The following is a 27,311-nucleotide window of genomic DNA, read 5'->3' on the forward strand; positions in this document are numbered from 1 at the left end:
TGGAGAAATATCACACTTAATATTGCCAATAAATTATGCCCCATCTCTAAACGAGAACTGCATCATTCTTCTAAAAACCACCAACCTTGGTACACAGCAGAACTGAGAGCCTTAAAAAATAAACTTAGGCAACAGGAAAGGACCTGGCGCAAAGCTCCCTTGCCCCAGCACGCCTCCAGTTATAAATCTGCTCTTCACCATTACAGAATAACCACACTCAAGACCAAACGAGACTTCTATGCTACTAAAATCCACGAATATATGTATAACCCTAAGGCTCTCTTCACATATGTAGCCAATCTCACCAAGTCTTCTCATCCTCCCATCCCAGACAACGAAGCCACCGCCAGAAGTGAAGAAATCGCCCACTTCTTCCACACAAAAATCACCAACATCCTCCTCAGATTCCAACACCCATCTCCCACCATCCACCCTCCCTACCCCCAGCAAGTTACCCCCATTTCTACATCTCTCGTAACTCTTGAACTGACCTCAGCTAAGGAAGTTGAATCAGTTCTTAAAAAACTCAAACCCGCCTCTCACCCTTCAGACACTATACCCAAAAAAACCCTACTTTCCATCCCAAACTCTATCGCCAAACCTATTGCAGACATTATTAACTCCTCCTTATCCTCAGGCTCTGTCCCAGATGCCCTCAAACAAGCGATTGTTAAACCCCTCCTTAAAAAACCCTCGCTAGACCCCAAAGACCCTTCCAACTTCCGCCCCATCTCTAACCTGCCCTTTATCTCTAAGATCATGGAAAAGATAGTGAATATCCAACTCACAGAATATCTTGAAAACAATAAAATACTGCACCCTGCCCAATTTGGTTTCTGCAAATCCCTCAATACCGAAACACTCCTACTCTCCCTCTCAGATCACATACTCAGAGGCATGGATCAAGGCAATTGCTACCTTCTCGCCCTACTCGACATTTCAGCTGCCTTTGACACCATCAATCACAATCAACTCCTCTCCTGGCTGGCTGAAATAGGCATCTCAGGCCTAGCTCTGCTATGGTTTAAATCTTACCTCTCCAATAGGAAGTTCGCCGTCAAAATAGGAAATGCCGAATCCACACTCTACTCTCTGTCTCAAGGCGTCCCACAAGTTTCCTCTCTCTCCTCTACCTTATTCAACATTTACCTTACCCCCCTCTGTCAGCTGCTAACAGACCTCGGCCTCAAATTCTATCTCTATGCTGATGATGTTCAAATACTCATCCCCATTCATAACTCTCTAACTGATGCCCTGGCACATTGGAAAACATGTCTCGCTTCCATAAATGACTTCCTCACAAACATCCACCTTGCATTAAACACTTCCAAAACGGAACTGCTCCTTCTATCCCAACACCTACCCCCCAAACCCCTGATCTCCAATGACCCAGCCTTCCACACCATATCTTCCCAACCCTGTGTAAGAGACCTAGGGGTAGTTCTTGACCAACAACTGAACCTAAAAAAATATATCAGCTCCATCCTAAAAGAGGGCTTCTTCAAGCTCAATGTCCTAAAGAAACTCAGACCCCTCCTTCACTATCACGACTTCCGAACTGTTATCCAAGCTACTCTTTCCTCAAGGCTCGACTACTGTAATGCCCTTCTCCTTGGACTACCCTCCTCCACTACTAAACCTTTACAAATGTTTCAAAATGCTATCGCTAGGGTCATCACTAACACACGGAAATCCGATCACATCACTCCCATACTCAAAGACCTCCACTGGCTCCCTATAACATTCCGTATACTATTTAAAACTCTTTCCATAATTCACAAATCCATTTACTCCTACAACTCCAACTGGCTTGATGAGCCCTTTTGCCTTACACATTCTGATCGACCCTCCAGGTCTGTCAACAAAGGAACTCTAACAGTACCCCTCCTGAAAAAAGCCCACCTCTCCACCACAAGGGACCATGCAATTTCCATTGCTGGCCCCAAACAATGGAACTCTCTTCCGACTGTTCTTAGACTCGAGCCATGCTACTCTAAATTCAGAAAGAAACTAAAAACCTGGCTCTTCCGACAAGCATACCCAGAGTAGTTCGCATTCATAGCCCTCCCCCCCATCTAACACTTGTTCCCATACACCTCTGAATTTATTAGTCTTTAAGCATCCACATCTTCCTATATTCCTTCAGGACCCCTGTATATAATCTCCCTCTTGGTCCCTCTGTATATAGTTGCACCATTGTAGATAATTTATTGTTTTTAAAGTTTTACTGTTACTGTTTTGAACCTTCGGTACCACTGTACCTCTGTGATTCCTTTTACTCCTCCCCCCTTCCCCTATTCATTGTAATTTCAAATCTTTCAGTTGTATTGTAAACCGGTATGATGTTTGCAAACTAATGCCGGTATATAAAAATCATAAATCATATTTTCAGCCTCATCCACAAGTGCACAAGTGACTGGAGTTTATCAAGTCTTCCTCCCCCCCCCCCCCCCCCCCCCAATAAGAGTGACTTGCTTGCATTTTGACGAGGACAGAATATAGAAACAATGTGGTCATTTATCAGGCTAAGATAGTTGCAGTGGACTCCATTAACACAACTGTGGAGCTAGGTTGGACAGCAGTGCTTACCGTTGGAATACTCTCCATCTCCATGTGTTTGGCCAGAGACATTCGCAGGAACTGACTCTTGATAAGGAAATCAAACTCCACATATCTATGGTCCTCTGAGTCAAACCAAAATAATATATATATTAATTATATGTATTTCACAAATTCACATACTCCTTTACTCTTTGTCGTAGTGCAGACGCTGAACAAGACAAAAACTTTAAAAATCATATGCACATAATATGCTAAGCATTTCTCTGTTACCCCATCAGTCACACTGAATATCTCATCTTTCTCATACATGTTTTCACCTTCTGCTGGTTTCAGTCTTCTCCACTTCACAAAAATTCTGACATTGTTTGGACCCAAAAATTTGTACTTTTAATTAAAAAAAAAACCCCAAAAACACTGTTGCAGGCTTTCCCTGCAAGCCAAGACCACTCCTATTACCCTTGCCGTGATCTCTTCCTCATGCCTTCAACATGTATGTCCCTCCCCTCAAGACCACAGGCAGCTAAAACATGCATGTTGCACAGTGTCACACCCCTCCCCCCCCCCCCCTACACCATCAGCTGGCACAACATGCCACAGCAACAGGAAGCACGCTTACAAATAGGCTTTAAAAGCCCAATGGGATCAGCAATGGTGCTGTGGTCAGGCTGTGAAGACTGCTGGAGTGGAGATGATCAGGCTGGAGAAAAAGGGGAAACAGTGCTGGGGTCAGGCGGGGGGAGGAGAGAGTAGAGGGGTAAGAATGGGCTCAGACAGGACTGGGGAGGGGAGAATTTTACCCATCATTTTTGATAAGCAGTTCCATTAGTATATAATTAATTTACTACAGTGGCAGATCTAATATGTTATTAAACTACTAAGGCTCCTGCTCACCATTTTTGACTTCTAAAAGTTTGTTGATAATGTTGCTGAGATCTGTGATTTCTGAAACTGCTGGGATGGAGAAGGGTATATTGTCTATTGCATACCTGTAGAGAAAAAAAATTATACCACCAGTAGTTTGTACAGCTACAATTCAGCAGCACTTTTTACTAGATAAACAAATGTATGGTCCAACTATGGTTTTACATAGAGCCATAGGACCATTTATTAATTCTCTAGACCTAACAGACAAACTCATAGCACGTGCTAACACCTAGATCAACTGGCTTACTGTACATTTCACAAGTTAAATTGGTTTCCCCCATGTAGCCACTGCTATATAAACGTGACTCATTCCATAATGTCCATCCATGACAATATAAACTACTAATAAAAAGCCTTCCTTCATTTTGAGAAAACGATCATATACATTATGTCCATAAGCAGGCTGTAGATCCCAGAACATTGATTCTGGGATCTACAGCCCAAATATATTTTGCACATATATTATATGTGCAGAATATATATTGACAACATATTTAAAATCCCCTCAGTGCTCAAAAACAGGCTCTTATTTCTGGGATGCCTTTATCCATCTATAAACGCAATTCGCAACTTAAGATCACCCCCAAATTTGTAAATTTTCACAGAGATCCTAAGTCGTCGTCCCCCCAAAAAAAAAACACGTTGTAACACAGTGGCAGCGCCATTCGAATATGTTTTTGATAATCTTTTTCTTCTCATGTCCATCCACCAACATTTCTGATAATGGGAACCTGACAACACAGCGCATTAATGCTTAGTAGAGACCGGGGAGGGAGAAGGCAACTCCCAGAGAGTTAAATTTACAGCATGGGCAGTTACTGTTGCTATACAGGCCATTTTTTGCATACCCCATGCTGCTTTCGTTCGTACTCACTTTTCATTCGCGGTGTAGAAGCGGACCTGGAATTGAGCCATGGCTGCAGCAGGCGCTCGGCGATCCCCGTGCGTCAGTCCGCGGTGTAGAGGATCCTGGAACAGGGGAAGGAAGGAAGAAGCGAGAGCAGGAGCGATCACACCACGTGCAGAATCCAATTCCGAACACATCGATCACGGCCGACCCAAATAGCAGCGATTAATACTGTCTGAGTTTAAAAAAACTCTCTCTTCTCCAGAGATGGGATGTTGTATGAACAGAAAAGGCGAAACTATTCATGCTTTGTACATTGCATAAACAGATACAATTCTGAAAGAAGCATTATTTAAGAATTTACATTCTGCCATATGCAAAAGTTATTGAAGACGGATTACAATTTAAACATAAACATCACTTAAATGCATACTACATAATACAGAAACCAGACTGATGCAAATGAGCGGATAAAGTATTCAAACACGGTGACTGGGCTGTTAACCCTTTTCTTAATCAAACGGAATTAAAATTAATTGATCAAATATAATTTCTACCAAGTCGGCAGATAAAGCTAAAGAAAATACTTTATATTTTTCCTTAAGAAATATCAAAATTTCCCATTAAAGCAAAAGGGAAGGTGCTCAAAGAGTAGAAGCAGTGACTAAAAAGACCCTCTTGCAGGTGGTCCATAATCGACTAGATTTAGAAGATGGTATAACCAATAAAGATTTTTCCGCTGTCCAGAGTGACTATACTGGAACATACTCTTACAGATTCTTACATCCCTATCTAAGCATAACAGCAGCATCTAAAACTGTCGCTGTGCCCGCATTGCCCCTGTCAGCCAATGGAGTTCAATCAACCGTTGAATTATGTGATCAGTGTGGTTTCCGTGTTATGCCTGAATACACAGAAATAAAGATTTAACAAAAATATATTGTTTTTGTTTAGCCTTTATTTTTTATATCTTTCTAAAGAAAAAAAACCATTTTAATTAAAAAAATAAATAATAAGCGATTATGACATTTTGGAAAGTACTGCTACTACAATGGCACTTTCCGTTTTCCCAATTATATTTTTTCACAGCACGTTGTTTTATCTGCGTTTCTTCGCATTTTGCCAGGAGTTGGTTTTCTGCTTCACTCAACGACAGTTTCTACTTCCGGGTGTTATGGTAGCCTGCGGGGACCAGTTTGCGTTGGTGGTCGATGCTGCGCCTGCGTGGTGGCGCGGTCTCCATGGTGGTGTCGCTGGTGCCTGCTAGAGCCAAGACGAGGTTGAGTAGACTCGTTTTGATTTTTTTTCTCCTTCCGCGCTTTGCTTTGCTGACTCGCCCGCGCTCGGCTTGCAAAGGAGCAGTGGCTGTGCTGGGGATCCTGGTTCCCGGCTCCCAGGGTCGCCCTGCGCCCGTTGACGCTTCCTGCTCCTTCTCGGCGTTGTCTCCAGAGCTTTAGTGTGTTTCAGTGGCCAACATGGCGGGAGTCTCCAGCCTTCTCTTTCCTGGTGCTGTGTCTGTTAGTGTCCCGGGGTCCACACCTGCCCTTGCTTCGCAGAGCCGAATATAGGGAAGGATAAGGAGCAGGAAGCCATACTTCACCAATTTACCCTGTGTTTGTCTAAGAGAAACGTTTAATGGCTTGTATTTGACGTTATGGGAATGTGAGGATTGGGGGTGGAATTTCTGGGTTTACATCTTGCTCATTCCAATTAGCTATTAAATAATCGAGTAGACGTAGTATTGTTCCTCGAATATTGTAATGGGAAAACTTTGGACATGATGCTAGTGGGAGTTAAGATTGGAATTAATGAATGGGCGGGTTTGCAGCTTTCGCCTTGGACTTGCCTTTGCTAACTTAACTTAAATGCTGACCTTTCTGACCTCTTTAGTTTGAGTAATGTCTAGGGACCTTCGTTTTCATTTTTTATTTTTCCTGAGAATTTGAATAATATTACAAAAAACAATCAGTAGAAAAATTGTTATAATTCACGGGAGAAAAATCAGTGGAAAAGTTTTTGGTTTTTTTTTTTGTAATACCGAAATTCCCAGGAAAAATAAAATTTAAAAAATGAAAATGAAGGCCCCCTATGTGCGTCATGACTGCATGCAGAGAAGTTGGTGACTGTCCCAGAAATAGCATTGATTTAAAAAAAAAAAAAAAAAAAAAAAAAGTTTTATATAAAAAAAAAAATGGGGCCAGCAGCTGCTCTTGCAAAATATAATTAATGCAGACAAATCATTATGGAGTTTATACCTAATAAAAAAAAATTTCAGGTCACAAAGCATCTTTATTTTTGAAATAGGTTAAAATACTTAGTACATTCTTATGCTGCAAAGAGAGAAAAAGTAATCCAGCTAGCATTATGCTAATGCTTTTCCCCCAAAGATTTGTGACCCAGTGTATAAGGAGTTTTCTCTTGTGAGTACAGTCTGCAGTTTTGTCCATATTTTTATTATGCAATGAAGTCAGCTAAGGACATTTTACAGCCTTTTTTTTTTATCAGTGCATCTCTGTGCAGTCTAATCAGCCATTTGTTAGAGATACATAAAATGCAGTTTAGAGGTACATCATAAAACAAGGTTTAGTATCAATGTATGTACTAACTTAATACAGTGTGTACATTTTTTTTTGCCTAATACATATAGCAAATTTGTAGTGAACTGTTTCCTATAATCTGTAGTTGTATTATTACTGTTTAGTTATTTTCAGATGACTAATTAGAAAATCCAGTAATAATCCTCCATTGTTACTCTTCTTGGACCTTCTTAGGCTATGAATACAAAAGCAAGAATACAGTAGTAAATTGTGCCATTCTCTAATTCTTTGTTTATTGTATATGAAGTGTTCAGTTGCTATCTTTCTCAGAGCACAATCTTTTAAATTAGTAGTAATAACCATTTGTGTTTGCAGATTGAGATGGCGGATTTTAATGTTGTTAAACCACTTAAACTTTTTAAGTGCAAGCCTTATAGATATATGCACACAAACTACCATCCCCATTTCATATTATAAACCCAAAGAAGTACATGGATTATTCATCTGAAAATCCAGCAATGGACGCAAATCCAACAGTCATAAATGCCTCAAGAAGTATGCAGGAGAAAACAAATGGATCTTCCATTCCAGGATGAGCCACTCAATCCAACTGGACAGCACTTCACTGAACCAGGACACTTAGTCTGAAACTTATCTGTAATTCTTAAAAATACTCAGAGGCATTGGAACTGAAATATGAACTAAATCCAGATAGTGAATTAATGGCTCTGTATGGTAGCTTTTACCACCTCTATTTTAACGTACTTTTCACAACATTTCTATCTCATGACTAAGTTGCTAAGTGACTCTAAATTAGTCTCCACTTGATACCACCTGAAAGTCACTATATAATTCTGGCCTCAAAACCATCTCTAGATATGAATGATTTCTTTATTCTGGTTTCCCAGTTACATCTGAAGGAGGTAACTTTGTGATCTTGAAAGCTTATAGTAACAGAAAAAGATCCCAGGCCCCTTGCAGTCTGCCAAGTCAGTCCTGGATCTGTTGCCATGTTGGTTAAATAAAGTGTCAGAACCAGCAAAGCTTTTTGCACAAATATTCCTAGGATGAGAAATTGAGATCATTAGGATAGTTGCACCTATCTGCATCATTTCATTTGTTTTGAGACTGTATGTTATTACCCAAGGAGAAATGTCTCAAGAACCTTCCGTGTTACAGCAGGTATAATATGAAGAAACAGGAGAGGCCTTCATTTTAAAATTAGACTTAAGTTTTATATAACTCTAATCCAGTTCTCTGACCTTGTGATGGTAAGGGGTGGATTAATAGTACTTCAGGGGTGGAGATAAGAACCATGTCCATACTGTTTATTAATTTATGAAGGTGCCAGAATGCATACTTGCTTAAGCCCTTAGTACCAACAAATCTTGAAGTGTGTGCACATCTGTTGCCACTTGCAGTTGGCCCTGGGATGATTAGAGCGAGCCTCATGCTCAGTAGTAGTACATAATCGGGTTGAATTATCTGTACTTGAGTATCTGTAATAAACTTGTGAATAAAATATTACTTTTTAAATGTTGCTTGATATAAGAAATGGACAAATGAAATTTTTTTTTCTTTTCATTAAACTGCTGTTGCTTAACATTGGTGGCTAACAGTATATCTAAGCCAAATCTATTCTTTTTCTTTTAACTTGTATGCAAGGCTGACTTTCTTTTCTGTTGTCTATAAATACCGAATATCTTGTATTCTCTATGTAGGTCATATGATTCTCCTGTAATGTTTGTTTGATATTCAGCCAGCTTCACCAAGAAATTCTCTTGATAGCAGCTGTTTTCTTCAGATAGCTTTTATAATACAATTCCAATTTACATAACATTCATAAGTAACAGAATATGGTGGCACTTAAGGCCCATCTATTCTATCCAGTTTAATTCTATTTGCATTGCCATAGGCCCCAGTTGATCTGTCTTCTTCCCCCTTCACTCTTCTTTGTAGCTAAGGTTCCTGTTCTTATCCAAGGTTGTGTCAAATTCTTTTACTGTTTTTGTCTCTTATCACCTCCAATGGGAGGCTGTTCCCTGCATAACGCCACTCTCTCCATGTAGACATTTTCTAATGTTGCACCTACAGTGCATTCAGGATTATTCAGCCCCTCCCCTTTTTCTAAATTTTGTAACATTACAACTTTATTCTAAAATGGATAATATGTATTTCCCCCCCCCCCTCCTCAATCTCCACACAGCCTATAATGACAATGCATAATCAGGTTTGTAGAAATTTGTGCAAATTAATAATAAAACAAAAGAACAAAAAAAACACCTCTCTGAAATATATTTAGGTAAATATTCAGACCTTTTGCAATGATAGTCTAAGTTGAGCTCAGGTGCACCCTGTTTCCACTGATCGTTCTTGAGATGTTTCTCCAACTTGATTGTAAATTCAATTGATTGGACATGATTTAGAAAGGCATACACTTGACTGTGCATGTCAGAGCAAAATCAAAGCCATGAAGTCGAAGGAATTGTCTGTAGACCTCTGGGACAGGATTGTGTCACTTCAAGATCTGGGGAAGGGTACAAAAAAACTGCAGCATTGAAGGTCCCAAAGAACACAGTAGCCTCCATCATTCTTAAATGGAAGAACTTCAGAACCATCAGAACACTTCCTAGAGCTGGTGCCTGTCCAAACTGAGCAATCAGGGTGTGGATGACCTGGATCAGTTGTCTGGGCCTTCTTACTGACAGAAAAAGAGACGGTTGCAAGGGGAGAAGGGCCTTGGTCAGGGAGGTGTCCAAGAACCGATGGTCATTCTGACAGAGCTCCAGAGTTCCGCTGTAGAGATGGGAGAACCTTTCAGCACTCCACCAATCAGGCCTTTATGGTAGCGTGGCCAAAGGGAAGCCGCCACTCAGTAAAAGGCACATAACCAGCATGGAGTTTGCATAAAGTTACTTAAAGGACTCTGAGCATGAGAAACAAGATTTTCTCGTCTGATGAAACCAAGATTGAACTCTGGCCTGAATGCCAAGCATCATGTCTGGAGGAAACCAGGCACCGCTCATCACCTAGCAAATACCATCCCTATGGTGAAGCATGGTAGTGGAAGCATCATGGTGTGGGGACATTTTTCAGCTGCAGGAACTGGGAGACTAGTCAGAAGCGAGGGGAAAGATGAACAAAGCAAAGTACAGAGAGATGGTTGATGAAAACCTGCACCAGAGTGCAATCCTAAGCACACAGCCAAGACTATGCAGGATTGGCCTCGGTATAATGTCCTTGAATGGCCCAGTCAGAGTCTGGACTTGAACCCAATAGAACAGTGGTGGCGAACCTATGGCACGCGTGCCAGAGGAGGCACTCGGAGCCCTCTCTGTGTGCATGCGTGCCGTCGCTAGGGTTGTCAACCGTCCGGGTTTTCTCCGGACAGTACAGCTGCCTAGCTCCATGGCTGCCTGCTGTCTGCACCAGCAGCAGTAACTGCACCACCGTTGCTGGATTTCTGACCATCTGCGCCTGCACAGCCATATCTGTCTCCTCCTCCTGCACCTCTGCCAGCAGCGGACGTTGCCGGGCTGCTGTCTGGCTCTTCTTCCCTGGTGTTGGTGGCCAGAATCTGGGCACTCCCCAGTGTCTGCCCCTTGCTTTTCGGGTAGGCAGTGCAGATTCCTGCGCTCTCCATTTTCTGATATTTAAAGCCCCCAGCGTTGGGGCAGAAATTGTTGAATTGAATTTGTTGTAAATTGCTCATCTTCTTAGCTTCCTGCCAGCCAGTACCCACCTTCGGATAGTCTTGGCGAATTAGTGCGGATATTTCAGGAGCTGCAAGTCTCTTCGATTTTCCAGTAATTTAAGGTTACACTAAAGTTGTGCTGCCTTTTTATGTATATAATCTCCCTTTTGGGGGGGGGGAGATAATCTAAAGTTGAAAACTGGCCTGAAAGGTGGTCACCCCTTTTATAAAACGTGATCAGTCAGTTATATTAGCGTGCGAGGTGTTCCAAACGTGTATTTTAAAAAAAAAAAAAAGTGATCTCTGTTTTTTAGGTTTCTAAATGCTCATGCAATGTTTTTCTGTCATTAGCACAAATTTGATAATGGCAGGATGGTAGCAAAAGCGTTGGAGCAGTAGCTATCCAGTTTACCGCTCAGCAGGAACTCCTCCCCTCGATAGTCTCAAATCACAACTGAGGAGACCTTGCTCCCTGAGCGTATTTAAATACCGGTTGGCCCCCGCGCTTATGCACCTGCCGTTGCTATAGCGACGGCCAATCGGTGAGCTGCCTCGCTTGTCAGCGCTCGCAGAACGTGCTGTTGGTATCTTACATAGAGGCGTGTGGCCGGGTGGGACTATTTTTGAGGCCTGGTAGGTTGGCGCTGTCGCAGTTTGAATGCTGGCCTCGATTAGGAAGAGTTTATGGTAGTTTGTGGTGGAACTAAACTAAAACCTCAGTATTCAGGTTAAATTGCTGTGTTGGCACTTTGCGATAAATAAGTGGGTTTTGGGTTGCAATTTGGGCACTCTGTCTTTAAAAGTTTCACCATCACTGCGATAGAACATCTCTGGAGAGACCTGAAAATAGCTGTGCATTGATGCCCCCCCATCCAGCCTGAGAGAGAGCTTGAGAAGATCTGTAGAGAAAATGAGAGAAAATCCCCAAATTCAGGTGTGTGGAAATTGTGGCATCATACCCAAGAAGATTTGAGGCTGTAATCATTTTGAAAGGTGCCGCAACAAAGTACCAAGTAAAGGATCTGAATACTTATGTAAATGTGATATTTTTTAAAAATTAATTTGCACAAATTTCTACAAACCTGTTTTTGCTTTGTCATTATGGGGTATTGTGTAGGGATGTGAATCGTTTTTTGACGATTTAAAATATCGTCCGATATATTTTAAATCGTCAAAAATCGTTAGGGCCACGATACAATACCAATTTCCCCGATTTATCGTCAAAAAATCGTAAATCGGGGGAAGGGGGAGGGCAGGAAAACCGGCACACTAAAACCCCCTAAAACCCACCCCCGACCCTTTAAATTAAATCCCCCACCCTCCCGAACCCCCCCCCCCCAAATGCTTTAAATTACCTGGGGATCCAGCGGCGGTCCGGAACGGCCCCCTCAATTGAATCATGTTGTCTTCAGCCGGCGCCATTTTCCAAAATGGCGGCGGCCATAGACCAACATGATTCGACTGCAGGAGGTCGTTCCGGACCCCCGCTGGATCCCCAGGTAATTTAAAGCACAGATGCAGCTTTGATTTCCTTAAGAGAAGCGGGACACGGGAGTTGGATAAACCTGTCTTACACAAACAGTGCAGTTAGCCACCTTTGGGCAAACTCAGCTGGAGCTAAGCTAATGAAATATATTAGGGAAAAAATTAAGTAGAGCAAGAAATAAGACTGCCGCCGTTCCGGACCGCCGCTGGATCCCCAGGTAATTTAAAGCATTTGGGGGGGGGTTCAGGAGGGTGGGGGATTTAATTTAAAGGGTCGGGGGTGGGTTTTAGGGGGTTTTAGTGTGCCGGCTCACGATTTTAACGATTTTCACGATACTTTACACACCCAAACGGCAACAATACGATTCCCTCCCCCTCCCATCCGAAATCGATCGTTAAGACGATCGAGGACACGATTCACATCTCTAGTATTGTGTAGATTGAGGGAAAATATGCGTATTATCCATTTTAGAATAAAGCTGTAACATAAAATAAGTGGAAGGGGGGGGTAAATACTTTCTAAATGCACTGTAAGTCTACTCCGTTTGTGTTTCATATTATGACCTCTTAGAATTTCCTTTCCACTGAAAAAGTTTGCTATTTGGATTTTAGATTTTATTACTCATCTTTCTAATTCCAAGCTGAAGGTGAACTATATTTTAAGTATAGTACTTTTTCCCCTTCCTTAGAGGGCCACAATGTAAGGGGGTAATTTATTAAAGGTTTTCTCCCATGTTGTGTCTGATAAAAATGGTTACAGAGGATCCCAAGTTGGGACCTGAGGCAATGGAGGGTGAAGCGACTTGCCAAAGGCCACAAGGAGTGTCAGATTGAAGAGCAGGATTTGAACCCTGACTTTCCTGACTCCCAGCCTTCTGGTTTAACCACTAGGCCACCCCACTTTTTAACCACTAGGCCACTCCACTTGTTTTTTGCAAGGTTTGAAAAACAATTCTCCAGGATTTACACTTGCTGTGTTCTCCTGCTTCTTCCTTACCCTCCCCACCCCCAAATTTGTTTTGAGTATGTGATAGAAGTAACCTGGTGAGCACAGTTCTTACCTGGAGCATGCACACCCCATCCTCATGCGTCCTTCTCTCTCACCCACTCCTCCTTCAGTCTTTCCCCATCCTTTCTACCTGCTGTAGTCCTTTTTCTGTCCTACCAAGGTCTAAAACACATCCTGCTGCTCCTCTGTTGTAGGTGGGGTAGCCCTGATGATGTGCTGTCTATGGTTTGTTTTGTTTTGTTTTGTTTTTTTTGGCAGTGAGGGTGCTAGCAGCTAGTATGGCCCAGTTCCCTGGCACTTCTCTTCCAAGATGGAGCTATTCTTTATGGCCCTGCTCCACTACATTGCTTCTTCCTGTTGGAGGATGCAGTGGCAGAAGGCGTGTTCCCCATGACCTGCTCCACTGTTGCTTCCTATCCGCAGGGGCTATTTCTTGCTAATAAAATGCCACTCTGCTGATAACCTCTTGCTCTTCAATGGTAGTGGGAGTGTTTACTGGCATGTCAATTGCTTGAGCAGACTGCAGGCCTCGTGTGAAACTTCTTTGCTTCATTTAAAGAGTTTAATTCAACCACTCTTCAGCACTGCTGCAGCGATTCCTGAAACCCGAGTCCCAATATCACTCATCGTGGTGAACACTTCCTCAGAACCCCTGATACAGGATTCTTGATATTCAGCAGAGCCAAGCTGTTCAGAAGTGGTTGACCAGGAAGAGCCCCCAGTTCATTTTAATCATCAGTGGAGTCCTAGGTTAGTTAACTTTTACTTTCAGGAGAGGGTTCTACAAATAGACCTAACCCATTCCAGGTACGCCTGACATCACATGAAACCCTTTGTCAAATTCAAAGTTCGTGTAACAGGTGGGCATAAGGCTTAGGGCCTGATTTTCAAAGTAGTTACTTGCTTAGAACTGGATTAATTGTAGAAGTTCACATTAATTGTAGAAGTTCAGAAGCTTCAAATGGGGCAAAACATAGCTGCCAGAATTATGGGTCAATCTAGAAGGGAATCCGCTACACCTCTTTTGCTGAAATTACATTGGCTACCAGTGAGCTTGCAATGTAAATTTAAGCCTTTGGTTTTAGCTGTTTAAAATATTACTTGGCGCTTGCCCCCTTGCATGTCTGGTAAGCATTAGTTGGAGATCTACCTCCAAACATACACAATCACAGTATTGTCATCAATTTCTATTCCTGCTAGCTAAAGCTTATCGACAAGTTAAGCTGCAGAATTGCTCATTTATAATGTCAAGATCCAAAATATGAAATGATCTTCCATCATTTATCAGGGAGGAGTTGGATCTGATAGGTTTAGGTATAAAGTGAAAACCTGGCTGATGGAATCTTGGGCAATTTAGTTTAAGGAAGGAAAGATGATGGCTCTGACACATTTTAGAAGTTTTGATTTTATTTTGTTTTGTTTTATGAATATGCTGTTTTGTGTAAATTTGTACATCACTTTGCAAATTTTTATTGTAAAGTCTGAAAAGCGATTCATAAATTTTTATAAATAAATGGCTAAGACTTGCCACCAGATATGTTATTGAATTGTTCATACAGTTTACCCGCATTAAGTACACTGCTACCATAATATCGTATGTTACATTTATATGTGTAAATCTTTTAAAATTTCACCTGTCACCATTAAAGACTCCCTGCAGAAAAAACTTAAGGTTCCTCCAGATATTGGATGCCCCATCAGAGCCAGTGGCTTTCCCACTCTATAACATTCTGAACTGTTTCCACATTCTCATCTGCAAACACCTGTCTCTGGAGTTTCTATGGCTACAAAGCTGAATCTCGAATGCAGAGTTCAAACTCTCCGGGGTTCAGAGTCATCAAATTCTGCTTCAGTCAGTCATTGGGTCTGCCCTGAATATGATTGCTGGGTATTCTTGGAAAGGAACACTCCTAAGGCTCTGTTTCCTACCAGTATCTACCCACTGGTTCCATGTGTTGCAGTATCCTCGCGACTGTATTCAAATTTGAAAGTTTGTTCCTGCAGTTTGTGAAAGGAGGGTCTTGTTACCCATAACTGCTTTTGAAGGCAGAAGAGTGCATTCTTCTTTGTTCTGTCTACGAGCTTTTCAACTCTTTTTTTTCACCTATCAACTTCGATAGGATAAGTCTCATGGACACTTTTCCACCACTACTGGTGATTGCCAGGGCTATGCGAAAGCTGCTGCAAGGCTGTGCTCCCTTACTTATAGCTCCATTGTGGCCTGGACAAATATAGTTTGCATAGGTCATACAACTTTTCAGTGCTGCCTCCATATACTTGGGGACAAGACCCTACATTGACGTGACTGAGGGCAAATAGTATCCAAGATGATGTCCCCTGTAAAGTTGCCAGACATATCTGGTCTCTGTGACAATTTAGAAAACAAAATGTAGCAGTCCAGCCCTGTCATGGTTGCCCAACCACCTTCTACACTTACCAATGGTCAGACTTTCATAGGAGTCAATTCCAGCCTTTTCAGAAGCACCATCTACCATCTCATCTTGTCCAGTGTTAGCCACCTCCAGCTGTACTCCAGCAGCATGAGCTCCATCAGCCTAAGTCTACTCAACAGCCCTGGCACATGCCCAGGCCTAGTTTTTAATCTCTTCAAACTGTTCTGGAGGGGAACAGGATCCAAATCTTTTTCAAGGAATGGCGCCAGATAACGTATAACCTCTAAGTCCTCCGAATCATGGAGTTTGGATACTGTTTGTATTTTTTTTTCCCAGCTACTATCCCCTCCACACTGCCTGAATCTTGATCCATATCTGTCTCACTTATTTATTTATTTATTTATTTATTTAATTCTTTTTATATACCGACCTTCATGACGGGTGTCATATCAAATCGGTTTACGTGGAACGAAGGGGAAAACATTCTTATCAACCGATTAACAATAAAATAATCAGAGGAGGTAAAAAGTTACATATAACAAGGAGATCAAACTTGGGAATTGAAGAAAGAAGGACAGAGAGATAGCAAAACCCTTTAATCACAATGGTTATGTAAGTTGTAAGGAAGGCTTGAGATGTAGAGTATCTAAAGTGAAAAGATTAAGGGAAAGCTTGGCTAAATAGCCAGGTTTTAAGTTTTTTTCAAAATGTTTGCAGACAGGGTTCCTGCCTGAGGTCCGGTGGTAAATTGTTCCAGATAGTGGGTCCTGCTATCGAGAATGCTCGTTCTTTGGTTGCGGTGAGGCGTGAAGTTTTGTTAGGAGGCACTTGAAGAGATCCTTTGTATGATTCTCTGATGGGTCTGGGAGAGGAGTGGAGTTTGAGGGGGAACTGGAGATCCAACGGGTATTGTTTGTGGATCGTTTTGTGAATTATGGTGAGGGATTTGTGTAAGATTCTATAGTTAATTGGTAGCCAATGTAAGTTCTTTAAGATGGGGGAGATGTGATCTCTGCGGTTTGTATTAGACAAGACTCTAGCTGCTGCATTCTGGAGCATCTGTAAGGGTTTTATAGAGGAGAGTGGAAGCCCCAGAAGGAGTGAGTTGCAGTAGTCAATCTTGGCAAAGAGCGTGGCTTGGAGTACTGTCCTGAAGTCATGGAAAAACAGGAGGGGTTTGAGTCTTTTTAGGACTTGCAGTTTGTAGAAGCCGTCCTTTATCGTGTTGTTAATGTATTTCTTTAAATTTAAGCGATTGTCAAGGATTACTCCGAGGTCTCTAGCGTGAGAGAGTTGGGTTGTATGAGGGAGCTGAAGCGAGGAGTCTGAATGGTCGGTTGAAATGATGAGTAGTTCGGTCTTGGACGTATTTAGAACTAGATTCAGATTGTTGAGGAGTTGGTTAATGGATTGAAGGCAATTTTCCCAGTAAATGAGTGTCTTTGAGAGTGATTCTTTTATGGGGATTAATATCTGAACATCATCTGCGTAGAGATAATGTGTTAATCTTAGGTTGGTAAGCAGTTGACAAAGGGGGAGGAGGTAGATGTTAAATAGGGTGGGGGACAAGGAGGAACCTTGAGGAACTCCTACTGATGATTTGGCACAATTTCGCTGAGAAGCGATTGCTTCCTCACCAACAAATGATAGAACCAATCTCTGCAAAGTGCCCATGCCCCATATTTCCTAATCCCCAAGAAATCAGGAGGATTGATGCTCTTTCTGGAACTGAGACCCTTGAACCAAACACCTGATTCGACAGGATTTCAAAATTAATTCCCTCAGTATGCTTCTTCCTTAGATCCAAAGACAGGAATGATTAGGTGCGCGCGACCTAAAAGATACATATGCTCATACACACACTGATGCTACCTTCGCTTCAAGGTGGATTCATCCCACTATTAGGATAGAGTTCCCTCGTTGCCATTTGGTGATTCTGAGAGTCTTTACCTTAATATCTTACAGTGATAGCTGCACACCTCCATCGCTAGGGAATTCAAGTTCTTTCCTGTACCTGGACAACTGGCTAATTACAGCAAGCTCTCAAGAATAAGCTTTGTTTTTTCCTGCACAAGACAGCCCATCTTCTCCAAAATGTAGACTTTTGGGTATTTTTTTTTTTTTAAAGTCAAGATTATAGTACCTGCCCACAGAATAAAAATCCATTGAACCATAGTTCCCTGTACGTACCCAGATCAGTCCAGACTCCTGGGTTTTGCTTCCCCACCAGCAGATGGAGACAGAGACATTTTGACCGACTCTGTCTCTTACCCTAAGGTGCCACCTACAGTCCATCAGTATTTCTCTGTCTCTAGTAGACGGTGGAGGTGCAAAGCCGTCTGTGAGGAAAATTTAGAAATTAGTAAAAAAAAAAAAAGGAATTTGGCCTTAAATTTGATTAGGGTTACTGTTTATTTAAAAAATAAATAATGTTCGTTGGAAGCCGGCAGAAACAGTGGCCTTCAGCCTCCCAGGGGGTTGCCAGGACCTGAGGGGACCATCCCCCCTGGTATTGAGGCTTGGCTAAAATTGGGGTTGAGAACCCTGTTGGTCAGTGCAGTCCCGACTTGGGGGTGATACCGAGAAGCCCGGATCACTTACCCCCAGACACTCAGGACCGTTCCTCCTCCAGGATTTGGAGGAGTAACTGCCGCCGTTTAAAAAAAAAAAAAAAAATTAATTTCCTCTCCGTTTCGGGATGCCTTGCACCTCGGCCTGACAAACTTGTGCGCGTGTCTTTCATGCGACTGTCTTTGTTCTTCCTGCCTTCCCAGAGGGGAGGGCACGCCGGCGATCAGCAGTGGCGTTTCTCGGCCGTGGCGGGGATCAGCGCAGTTTGGGTGATCGCGGCTTCAGCCTGTAGACCCGTTCCCGCTAAGTGCGGGAACGGAGGCCATTTTGGCCACGTTTCGCGCTGCAACTTGAGCCGTGGGGGGGGGAGGGATTTCCCCTCCTCTTTCCTCGTAGCCTACGGCCCTGAGGGGGGGACTCAGCTACGGATTTCCCAATTTCCCAGAGCCGACTAAGGAGAGCCCCGAGGGGGCATCAGACTCCTCCTCTTCTTCTTTTTCCTCCGAATTTGTTCTTTTGCTGCATAAGGCCTTTAAGGCCCGGAGGGAAGCTTGGAGACATTCAGTGCAGGGCCTTAAACTGCGCGCAGCCCAGGGGGCCAAGAGTTCAGGGGGTCCAGCATGTAAAAGGTCACCGGCCTGCGGTAGCAGCAGGGAGTTCAAAGGCTAAGAGGCCGTTCCAGACCTTATCCCCCTGCCGTCCGGACGATTCATCCTCTGAGGTATCGGAGCACGAGGATCAGGACCCTAGCGGACCTCCTCCTCGGGAGGCATTTGGGGGACGACTAGAACCTATCTCCCACTCAGGGAGGTCAGCAGGTGGTCGAAGGAGATGACCCGCCTTTTTTGAAGGGATAGTTGGGTCCACTAATTCCTGCAATCTTGGAAGAATTGGGAATTGAGACCCCCCAGGAGGATTCCCAAATGGATTCTGTGGATCCTGTTATGGTGGGCCTGTGGGGCCCAACCAAGTCCTTCCCTTTTTAACTTTCTGTTATGGACTTGCTCTTCCAAGAATGGGATACTCCTGATCTGAGCTTGAAGGTCAGCAAAGCGATGGACAGGCTATATCCTTTGCCAGAAGAGGCCTTAGACCTTCTCCGCGTTCCTAATATAGATGTGGCGGTGTCGGCGGTCACAAAAAAAGACCACTATCCCTGTCACGGGTGCAACGGCGCTCAAAGATTTCCAAGATCGGAAGCTGGAGGTGCAGATTTTTGAGGTGTCGGTGTTTGGTGTCCGAGCGGCCATGTGTAGTAGTTTCTCCTTGAGGGCAGATCTACGTTGGGTCCAGCAATTGCAAAGTAGCACTGCCCTGACTGCAGAAGAAGCACTGCAAGTGGGGCGTTTGGAAGCGGCGTTTGCTTATAGTGCAGATACCCTTTATGACCTTCGTACTTCAACTAGATCAATGGTCTCAGCGGTTTCTGCCCACCGACCTCTATGGTTGAGAAATTGGTCAGCGGACATATCCTCCAAAGCTCAGTTGGGTTCCTTGCCCTTCAAGGGAAAACTGCTTTTTGGGAAGGACCTGGAGGACTTGATTCAGTGCTTGGGGGAGAACAAGGTACACCGCCTACCAGAGGATAAGCCTAAAGCGAGGGGCTCCTTCCCGTCTCGCTCATGCCTACGAGATAATCGAAGATTCCGTTCCTCCCGGTCTTTGGGATCTTCCTTTCATCAGCCCTCGGGAAGGCAACAGTCCTGGTCTCAGTCCTTTCGAGGCCAGCGCTTTGGCAGGCCAGGTGTTCAGCAGTCCTCCAGTGGAAGCAAGTCTTCCCAATGATGTGAGGCTGGTCCATTCCTCAGCTCCAGAGGTGGGAGGCAGACTCTCTCGATTTTACAAGGAATGGGCCACTCTCACTTCCGACCAGTGGGTCCTCAATGTGGTAAGGCAAGGTTACACATTAGATTTTGCACGGCGCCTCCCAGATCGGTTTCTTTCTCCCATGCTCATACGTCGAGAAGCACCGGACAGTAAAGGACACATTACAGCGTCTCCTCAACCTCTGGGCACTTGTAACGGTTCCGCTCATGGAACAGTGGAGGGGCTGTTACTCCATTTACTTCGTGGTGCCAAAGAAGGAGGGAACCTTCTGGCCCATTCTCGACTTAAAAAGACTAAACAGATGACTCCGTGTGCCACTGTTTCGCATGGAAACTTTGAGATCCATCATCGCATTGGTGCAAAAGGGAGAGTTCTTGGCATCTCTGGATCTCACGGAAGTATACCTGCACATCGGCATCCAGTTCGACCACCAGAAATTCCTGAGGTTCACCAACCTAGGGCAACGTTTTCAGTTTTGTGCCCTGCCGTTCGGCCTCACCATGGCACCCAGGACTTTTTCCAAAGTGAGGGTTGTTGTGGCAGCACAGCTTCGGAAGGAAGGTTTCTTCATCCATATCTAGATGATTGGCTGATTCGGGCAAAGTCAGAATTGCTTTGCCGCACGGCGGTTCATCGGGTGGTTCAACTATTGGAATCACTCGGATGGGTGATAAATTTTGCCAAGAGTCACCTGATTCCATCTCAGCCCTTAGAATTTCTAGGTGCCTGGTTGGAATCACAGCTGGGCCGGGTTTTTCTAACGGTGGAATGCATTTCCAAACTGCAGGAGCAGGTTCGGTATTTGTTGGACAGGCATCCTTCCAAAGTCCGGGATTATTTGCGGGTCCTTGGATCGATGGCGTCCAACCTCGAATTGGTACCCTGGGCCTTTGCTCATATGAGGCCTCTGCAGTCAGCGTTGCATTCCCGTTGGAGTCCGGTGTCGGAGCAATTTCATTTTCCGCTGCCTCTTACAGACTCTGCTTGTTCCAGTCTAGATTGGTGGCTTAACTCAGACAATTTGAGCCATGGGGTATCCTTGGAAGTTCCCGATTGGACTGTGGTAACTACGGACGCCAGTCTCTCTGGCTGGGGAGCGGTGTGTCAGGCCAAGTCTGTACAGGGCCAATGTCGAAGGAGGAATCTCAGGGGTTGATCAATCGTTTGGACCAGAGCAGTCAGATTGGCTTTGCAGGCCCTGCAGTCGAGACTGCAAGGTAGGTCGGTCAGAATTTTGTCCAACAATGTGACCACAGTAGCTTACATCAATTGGCAAGGAGGAACCAGGAGTTGACCAGTGGTGAGCGAAGCACAGCAGTTGATACTCTGGGCGGAACAACACTTGGTCAGCCTGGCGGCCTCTCACATTGCAGGAGTCGACAATATTCAGGCCGACTTTCTCAATCGCAACCGGCTCGATCCCGGGGAGTGGACACTCTCTCCAGAGGCGTTCAATCTCATCTGCGAAAAGTGGTCCACACCCCACATGGACCTCATGGCGACGTTTCACAAAGCCAAGGCTCATCGTTTCTTCAGTCGTCGATGCGAGACAGGAGCAGAGAAAGTGGACGCCTTAGTTCTCGCCTGGCCAAAGAATGTTCTTCTGTAGTGTTTCCTCCATGGCCTCTAATAGGCAAAGTACAATGGCGCATAGAATCTCATCCGTCAGAGGTGATTTTGGTGGCCCCAGCATTCATGGTTTGCGGATCTAGTCAACCTCGTGGTGGACAGACCTCTCCGGCTGCAAGACCTCTCGAACCTTCTTTGGCAGGGGCCCGTTTGTTTAGAAGAGGCAGATCGCTTTTGTCTAGCGGCATGGCTTTTGAAAGGCAGCATTTTAAAGAACAAGGGCTACTCGGACGCAGTTGTGGCTACATTCTTGCGGTCTAGGAAGCCCTCTACTTCCCTAGCCTACGTCAGGGTTTAGGGGATTTTTGAATCATGGTGCATGGGTCAGGTGGTGGCTCCTACTTACGGCCTCGGTTTCACAAATTTTGTCCTTCTTGCAGGGGGGGTCTCACGAAGGGCCTTTCATGCAGTTCATTATGGGTGCAGGTGGCGGCTCTCAGTTGTTTCCGCAGTTAGATTGGTGGAGCACCGTTGGCTGTGCATCCGGATGTCGCATGTTTTCTTCGCGGCGCTAAACATTTACGTCCAGCGGTCAGGCACCCTTGTCCAATGTGGAGTTTGAACCTGGTACTCAAGGCTCTGTGTGGGGCTCCCTTTGAACCAATGAAAAGAGCCACGCTAAAGGATCTTAAGTTAAAGACTGTTTGTTTTTCTTGTGGCTATTTCCTCAGCTCGTCGAGTGTCAGAGCTTCAAGCGTTATCCTGCAGAGAACCCTTCTTGAGGCTTTCGGAAACGGGAGTTTCATTGCGAACGGTTCCATCTTTCTCCCAAAAGTATCCTCTTTTCATTTGAATCAGTTGGTGGAGCTCCCGTCTTTTCCGGATTTACATCGTGCTGACTACCAGTCGAGAGATCTGAGGAAGCTGGACATGCGTCGCATTCTCTTGCGTTATTTGGAGGTTATTAATAGATGATCCGACATCCGGAAGCTATTTGTGTTGTGGAGTGGACGCAACCGGGGGCACAAGGCGTCCAGGGCTACGGTTGCTCGCTGGTTGAAAGAGGCTATTGCTTCGGCGTACCTGCTCCAAGGCCGATCGCTCCCAGTTGGGCTTTGTGCACATTCTACCCGTTCACAGGCAACTTTGTGGACAGAATGTCAGCAAGTGTCGCCGCAAGAGATTCGTAGGGCGGCTACATGGAAGTCGTTGCGAGACATTATCGATTGGATGTCCAAGCCCCAGACTCTGGGGGCTTTGGAGAAGCTGTGATCCGAGCAGGACTCTCAGGGTCCCACCCTAACTAGGAGAGCTCTGGTACAACCCAGGAGTCTGGACTGATCCGGGTATGTACAGGGAAAAGAAAATTGGTTCTTACCTGCTAATTTTTGTTCCTGTAGTACCAAGGATCAGTCCACAGTCCCGCCCTTTTTCAGTATGTGGATGATGAGGAGGAGGACCTTGCAAGACTGGAAGATTGGGCATCCAAATGGCAGATGACATTTAATGTGGACAAGTGCAAGGTGTTGCATATAGGGAAAAATAACCCTTGCTGTAGTTACACGATGTTAGGTTCCATATTAGGAGCTACCACCCAGGAAAAAGATCTAGGCATCATATTTTATTTATTTTATTTATTTAATAACTTTTATATACCGACGAACGTTGGGAACATCTCGTCGGTTTACATAGAACAGAACTTAGCAACAGGCTTTACAATTATTGCATAATTAAATAAGGAACATTCAGAACATACAAATAACAGATTAGATTATATAAGTAAAATTATCTAAGTGGGAAACGTGAAAGAGGTTATATAAAAGGGGGTGGGGGGAGATTCTGATATATAGGAGGGTATCCACAATTAAAGGAGGTATATACACGTGATTGGGAACAAATTTTTATATACAAATTTTTTATATACATTATGTAGTCCTGATAAAATTCACTTTATGGGAGGTATGGGGGAAGAGGAAGTTTGAGGTAGAGAGAGGGGGAGGGGGTAAAAAGGAGGTGGAAAATAGGTGAGGGGAGGGGGAGGGGGAGAGGTTAGGAGTTGGAGGAGGTGGGGTGGATAATCATAGTGGATAATACTTTAAAATCGTCGGCTCAGTGTGCTGCAGCAGTCAAAAAAGCAAATAGAATGTTAAGAATTATTAGGAAGGGAATGGTTAATAGAACAGAAAATGTCATAATGCTTCTGTATCGCTCCATGGTGAGACCGCACCTTGAATACTGTGTACAGTTCTGGTCGCCGCATCTCAAAAAAGATATAGTTGCGATGGAGAAGGTACAGAGAAGGGCAACCAAAATGATAAAGGGGATGGAACAGCTCCCCTATGAGGAAAGGCTGAAGAGGTTAGGGCTGTTCAGCTTGGAGAAGAGACGGCTGAGGGGGGATATGATAGAGGTCTTTAAAATCATGAAAGGTCTAGAACGAATAGATGTGACTCGGTTATTTACACTTTCGAATAATAGAAGGACTAGGGGGCATTCCATGAAGTTAGCAAGTAGCACATTTAAGACTAATCGGAGAAAATTCTTTTTCACTCAACGCACAATAAAGCTCTGGAATTTGTTGCCAGAGGATGTGGTTAGTGCAGTTAGTGTAGCTGGGTTCAAAAAAGGTTTGGATAAGTTCTTGGAGGAGAAGTCCATTAATGGCTATTAATCAATTATACTTAGGGAATAGTCACTGCTATTAATTGCATCAGTAGCATGGGATCTTCTTAGTGTTTGGGTAATTGCCAGGTTCTTGTGGCCTGGTTTTGGCCTCTGTTGGAAACAGGATGCTGGGCTTGATGGACCCTTGGTCTGACCCAGCATGGCAATTTCTTATGTTCTTATGAGAGTCCGCTTGCTCAGTATATGTATTTTTCTGCAGATTCCTTTTTCACATACGTTTTTTGCACGCTCACAGGTTCTGTTTGTCTTAGGGTTAGTGAGCAGGTTGCATGCGGTTGCGGGTTCTCTCCCCCAGTTCAGGCGGGGCTGTTATCTGGTTATGATGATTTTATCTTGTTCTGCTTTGATACGGTTAAATACTGACGGACTGAAGGTGGCACCTCAGGGTAAAAGGCAGAGTCAGTCAAAACTTTCTGTCTCCATCTGCTGGTGGGGAGGCAAAACCTAGGAGTCTGGACTGATCCGTGGTACTACAAGAACGAAAATTAGAAGGTAAGAAGCAATTTTCTTATAGACTCCCTCTTTTGGTCTTATGGTAGGGAGATAAACCGCTGAAGTAGGAAGGTTTGCTTCTTTCAGAATACATACCTACAGGTCTCTTTCTTTAAAAAAAATAAAAAAAAGTTCTAAAGTGGGCACATTTTTATTTTATTTATATTACACTTTTTTTTATCCAGCATTTCAACACAGATTGCATTCAGGTAATATATGTGTTTCTCTATCCCCAGCGGGCTTATAATCTATTTCTCAGTTTGGGGCTATTTAATATTCCCTGTATTTACCCATATCAGTCCAGACTCCTGGGTTTTCCCAAACTCCCAGCAGATGGATTCAGAGAAAGTTTCACTGACACTGAACATAACCCAGTGTGCCACCTGCAATCCCTCAGTATTTCTTTGTCTCCAGCAGATGGTAGATGGTGTAAAACCTACAGTCTGGAAAGAGAGAAGAAAAAAAAGATAACATTTCTAGTTCCTAAAGTGTTGTGAGGTCCTGGTGGGGCTATCCTCCCTGGTTTGAGGCAGACGAGCAGAGGGTTGGTGATCCTTCTGATAGCTCAGTCTGGAGGTCCATGAGGTGGACATCTGGTGGTCCAGATCCCTCATTCCCCACCAGACAGCAGTAGAACCTGCTGACAGTTCTGCACTGCAAGCCCAGTGGAGCAGGGAGATGTCCCTTTTTACAGTTTGCCCTGGGTTGGGTCGCTAAAGTTTGGCGAAAGGAGACTGATATAGCTAGTGGTCTGGCTCTTTTCTTATCTGCCATATGGTCTGCGCTCCTGGAACCGGAACATCTGCACCAAAGGAAAGTATTGGTTTCTATGTGTCTTTATTTGTTCTCAGAGTTAAAAAGAAAAGAAAAAGAACAAGGAACTAGTTTGAGTAATCTGTGCAGTATTGGGGTTTGGGGGGGGGGGGGGGGGTAGTTACCTTAGCAGCTCGGGGAGCTCAGCTATGGGGTTTTTCAGCAGCTTCTCTGCCTGTGGAGGAGACTGGGTGTTGGCTTTGTGGCACTGAGGGACTGTTCCCCTGCTTGCCATTGAGGTGCTGGTGGTGCCACGGGTATGGGGAGGAACAGCATGCACATGTGGCAAAAGTGGCATGGCATGCGGGGGGTCCGTGTCAAGCATAGCTGCACCGGTAGAACAAACCTCGTGGATGATGGAGTCTAGCACTGAGGCTTTCCCCGTCAGTGTGGAAACTGCAATCATTTTTGATTACCTAGCAGTGTCATTGGGAGAGGCAGGGGAATCCTCTCCTCAACTATTGCCAAAGGTTCCCTGTCCCACAGAGGTACAGAGAGGCATTTGCACCAAGGAAGAGTCTCTGGTTCTTGTAGAGGTCTTCTGCCGGTTTTAATTTGCTTATGCGCAAAGCTTGTTTAGTGGAACAAGCAGTGGTAGATCCTGGCTCTCAGCCCCAGTCTCCATGGATTCTTTGCCAGTCAAGAAGCCTGAGCTGTTGAAAAGCTCTTCAGGCCTTTGATGATTTTCGGGTGCTGGATGTAATGGATCTGGGCCTAAACTCACTAAAGGTCGATGCAGGCTTTGCTTAGCTGTGTGGTAGGGTGCGGCAGCGTTCTTTTCCTGCATGCGTAGAGGTGTATGTGCATGCTCGCTGCATGGTGGTTGCATGCACAGGGACCTGTACGCATATGTCTGCGACCTAGAATTGAGCGTGTATTTGCGTAAGTACTTGTACATGTAAGGCCGTGACCTAGATTGACTACTACAGCTTTTGCCCATGTTGGGACATCCCCTTGACCTATGGTGTCTCTGGAGGGGAGTAGAGTGGGAGGTGAGGCAACGGTCAATTCTCCTCCTCCCTTGTTCCTGAGGGAAGCTTCCCCCGATAGAGGTTAGAGAGAGCAAGTTTGGGCCTAGGGGCTCCGGTATAGATCCATCCTCCTCCTCCTGGGTGGAATGTTTCCAGTGCCTGCAGACCTTTCGGCAAGAGCACCCAGCAAAGGCAAAGCAACCTACTATGTAGGGATCGTGTGCTCGGGCCTCCTGCTTGTCAGTCATGGTGGGCAAATGCTGCAGGGAGGCTGTCCCTGGTAATGTTCAAGGGGATGTGATCATGAGACAGAGGATTCCAATGGCGAATTGGCTTTTTCACCTCTAGAAGAGGGAGAAATTGCATATGATTGAGAGCCGCTTCGAACTTTGCTCAGATTTTTTTTTTCTTACAGAGATATCTTGCTGAGTTTGTTGGCTCATACCCTGAATGCACTTAGTGTGGCCAGAGGCCAATTAATTTTAAGTTAAGTGTCCTGTTTCTTCCCCCCCCTGTATCCGATTCAAGAGGTATTGTATTTAAAGAATGTAAATGCAGCTCTCAAGGCTCCCTGTTTCCGCATGGAGACTCTGAGGTCCAACTCTGAGGTCTGTCATAGTGGTGGTATACAAGAGAGAGTTCTTGACATCTCTCACCTTGACAGAGGCGTATCTGCACACAGCCATCAGGCTGGAACACCAGAGATTCCTGATGTTCATGGTCCTAAAGGAACATTTTTTGTTTCAAGCCCTTCCCTTTGGCTGGTGATGGCTATACATATCTTCACCAAGGTGATGGTGGTGGGGGCAGTCTCATTGCAAAAGGAGGGTGTGTTGGTGCATCTGTGTCTGAATGACTGACTTATTTGTGTGAAATCCTCTGACAATCAGACAAAAGGTACCAATGCACTTGAAGTCTCTAGAATGGGTGGT

At 44.4% G+C, this 27,311-nt stretch overlaps 2 protein-coding genes across 7 annotated transcripts in view; one reads left to right on the top strand and one right to left on the bottom strand.

Moving 5' to 3' along the window:
* Nucleotides 1-5,064, bottom strand: part of WDR12 (WD repeat domain 12) — an 84,232-nt gene extending 79,168 nt beyond the window's left edge. Inside the window, exons 1-3 of one of the 2 annotated variants that reach the window (XM_029606298.1) lie at nt 4,361-5,064; nt 3,454-3,548; nt 2,590-2,684 (exon numbers count right to left, since the gene is read on the bottom strand). In XM_029606298.1, the coding sequence (XP_029462158.1) occupies nt 2,590-2,684; nt 3,454-3,548; nt 4,361-4,530 (360 nt within the window). In that variant the 5' untranslated portion in view covers nt 4,531-5,064. The remainder of the gene's footprint in view (nt 1-2,589; nt 2,685-3,453; nt 3,549-4,360) is intronic. The other variant, XM_029606297.1, reaches the window with a different exon arrangement.
* A 398-nt stretch (nt 5,065-5,462) lies between these two features.
* Nucleotides 5,463-27,311, top strand: part of CARF (calcium responsive transcription factor) — a 435,125-nt gene continuing 413,276 nt past the window's right edge. For 3 of the 5 annotated variants that reach the window (XM_029606290.1, XM_029606291.1, XM_029606292.1), the window contains exon 1: nt 5,466-5,612. The gene's annotated coding sequence lies outside the window, so the exon portion shown is untranslated. Of the gene's footprint in view, nt 5,613-27,311 lie in introns of all 5 variants that reach the window. The other 2 variants (XM_029606288.1, XM_029606289.1) reach the window with 1 other exon arrangement.

This window comes from Rhinatrema bivittatum, chromosome 6 (genome assembly GCF_901001135.1).
Source record: "Rhinatrema bivittatum chromosome 6, aRhiBiv1.1, whole genome shotgun sequence".
NCBI lineage: Eukaryota > Metazoa > Chordata > Amphibia > Gymnophiona > Rhinatrematidae > Rhinatrema > Rhinatrema bivittatum.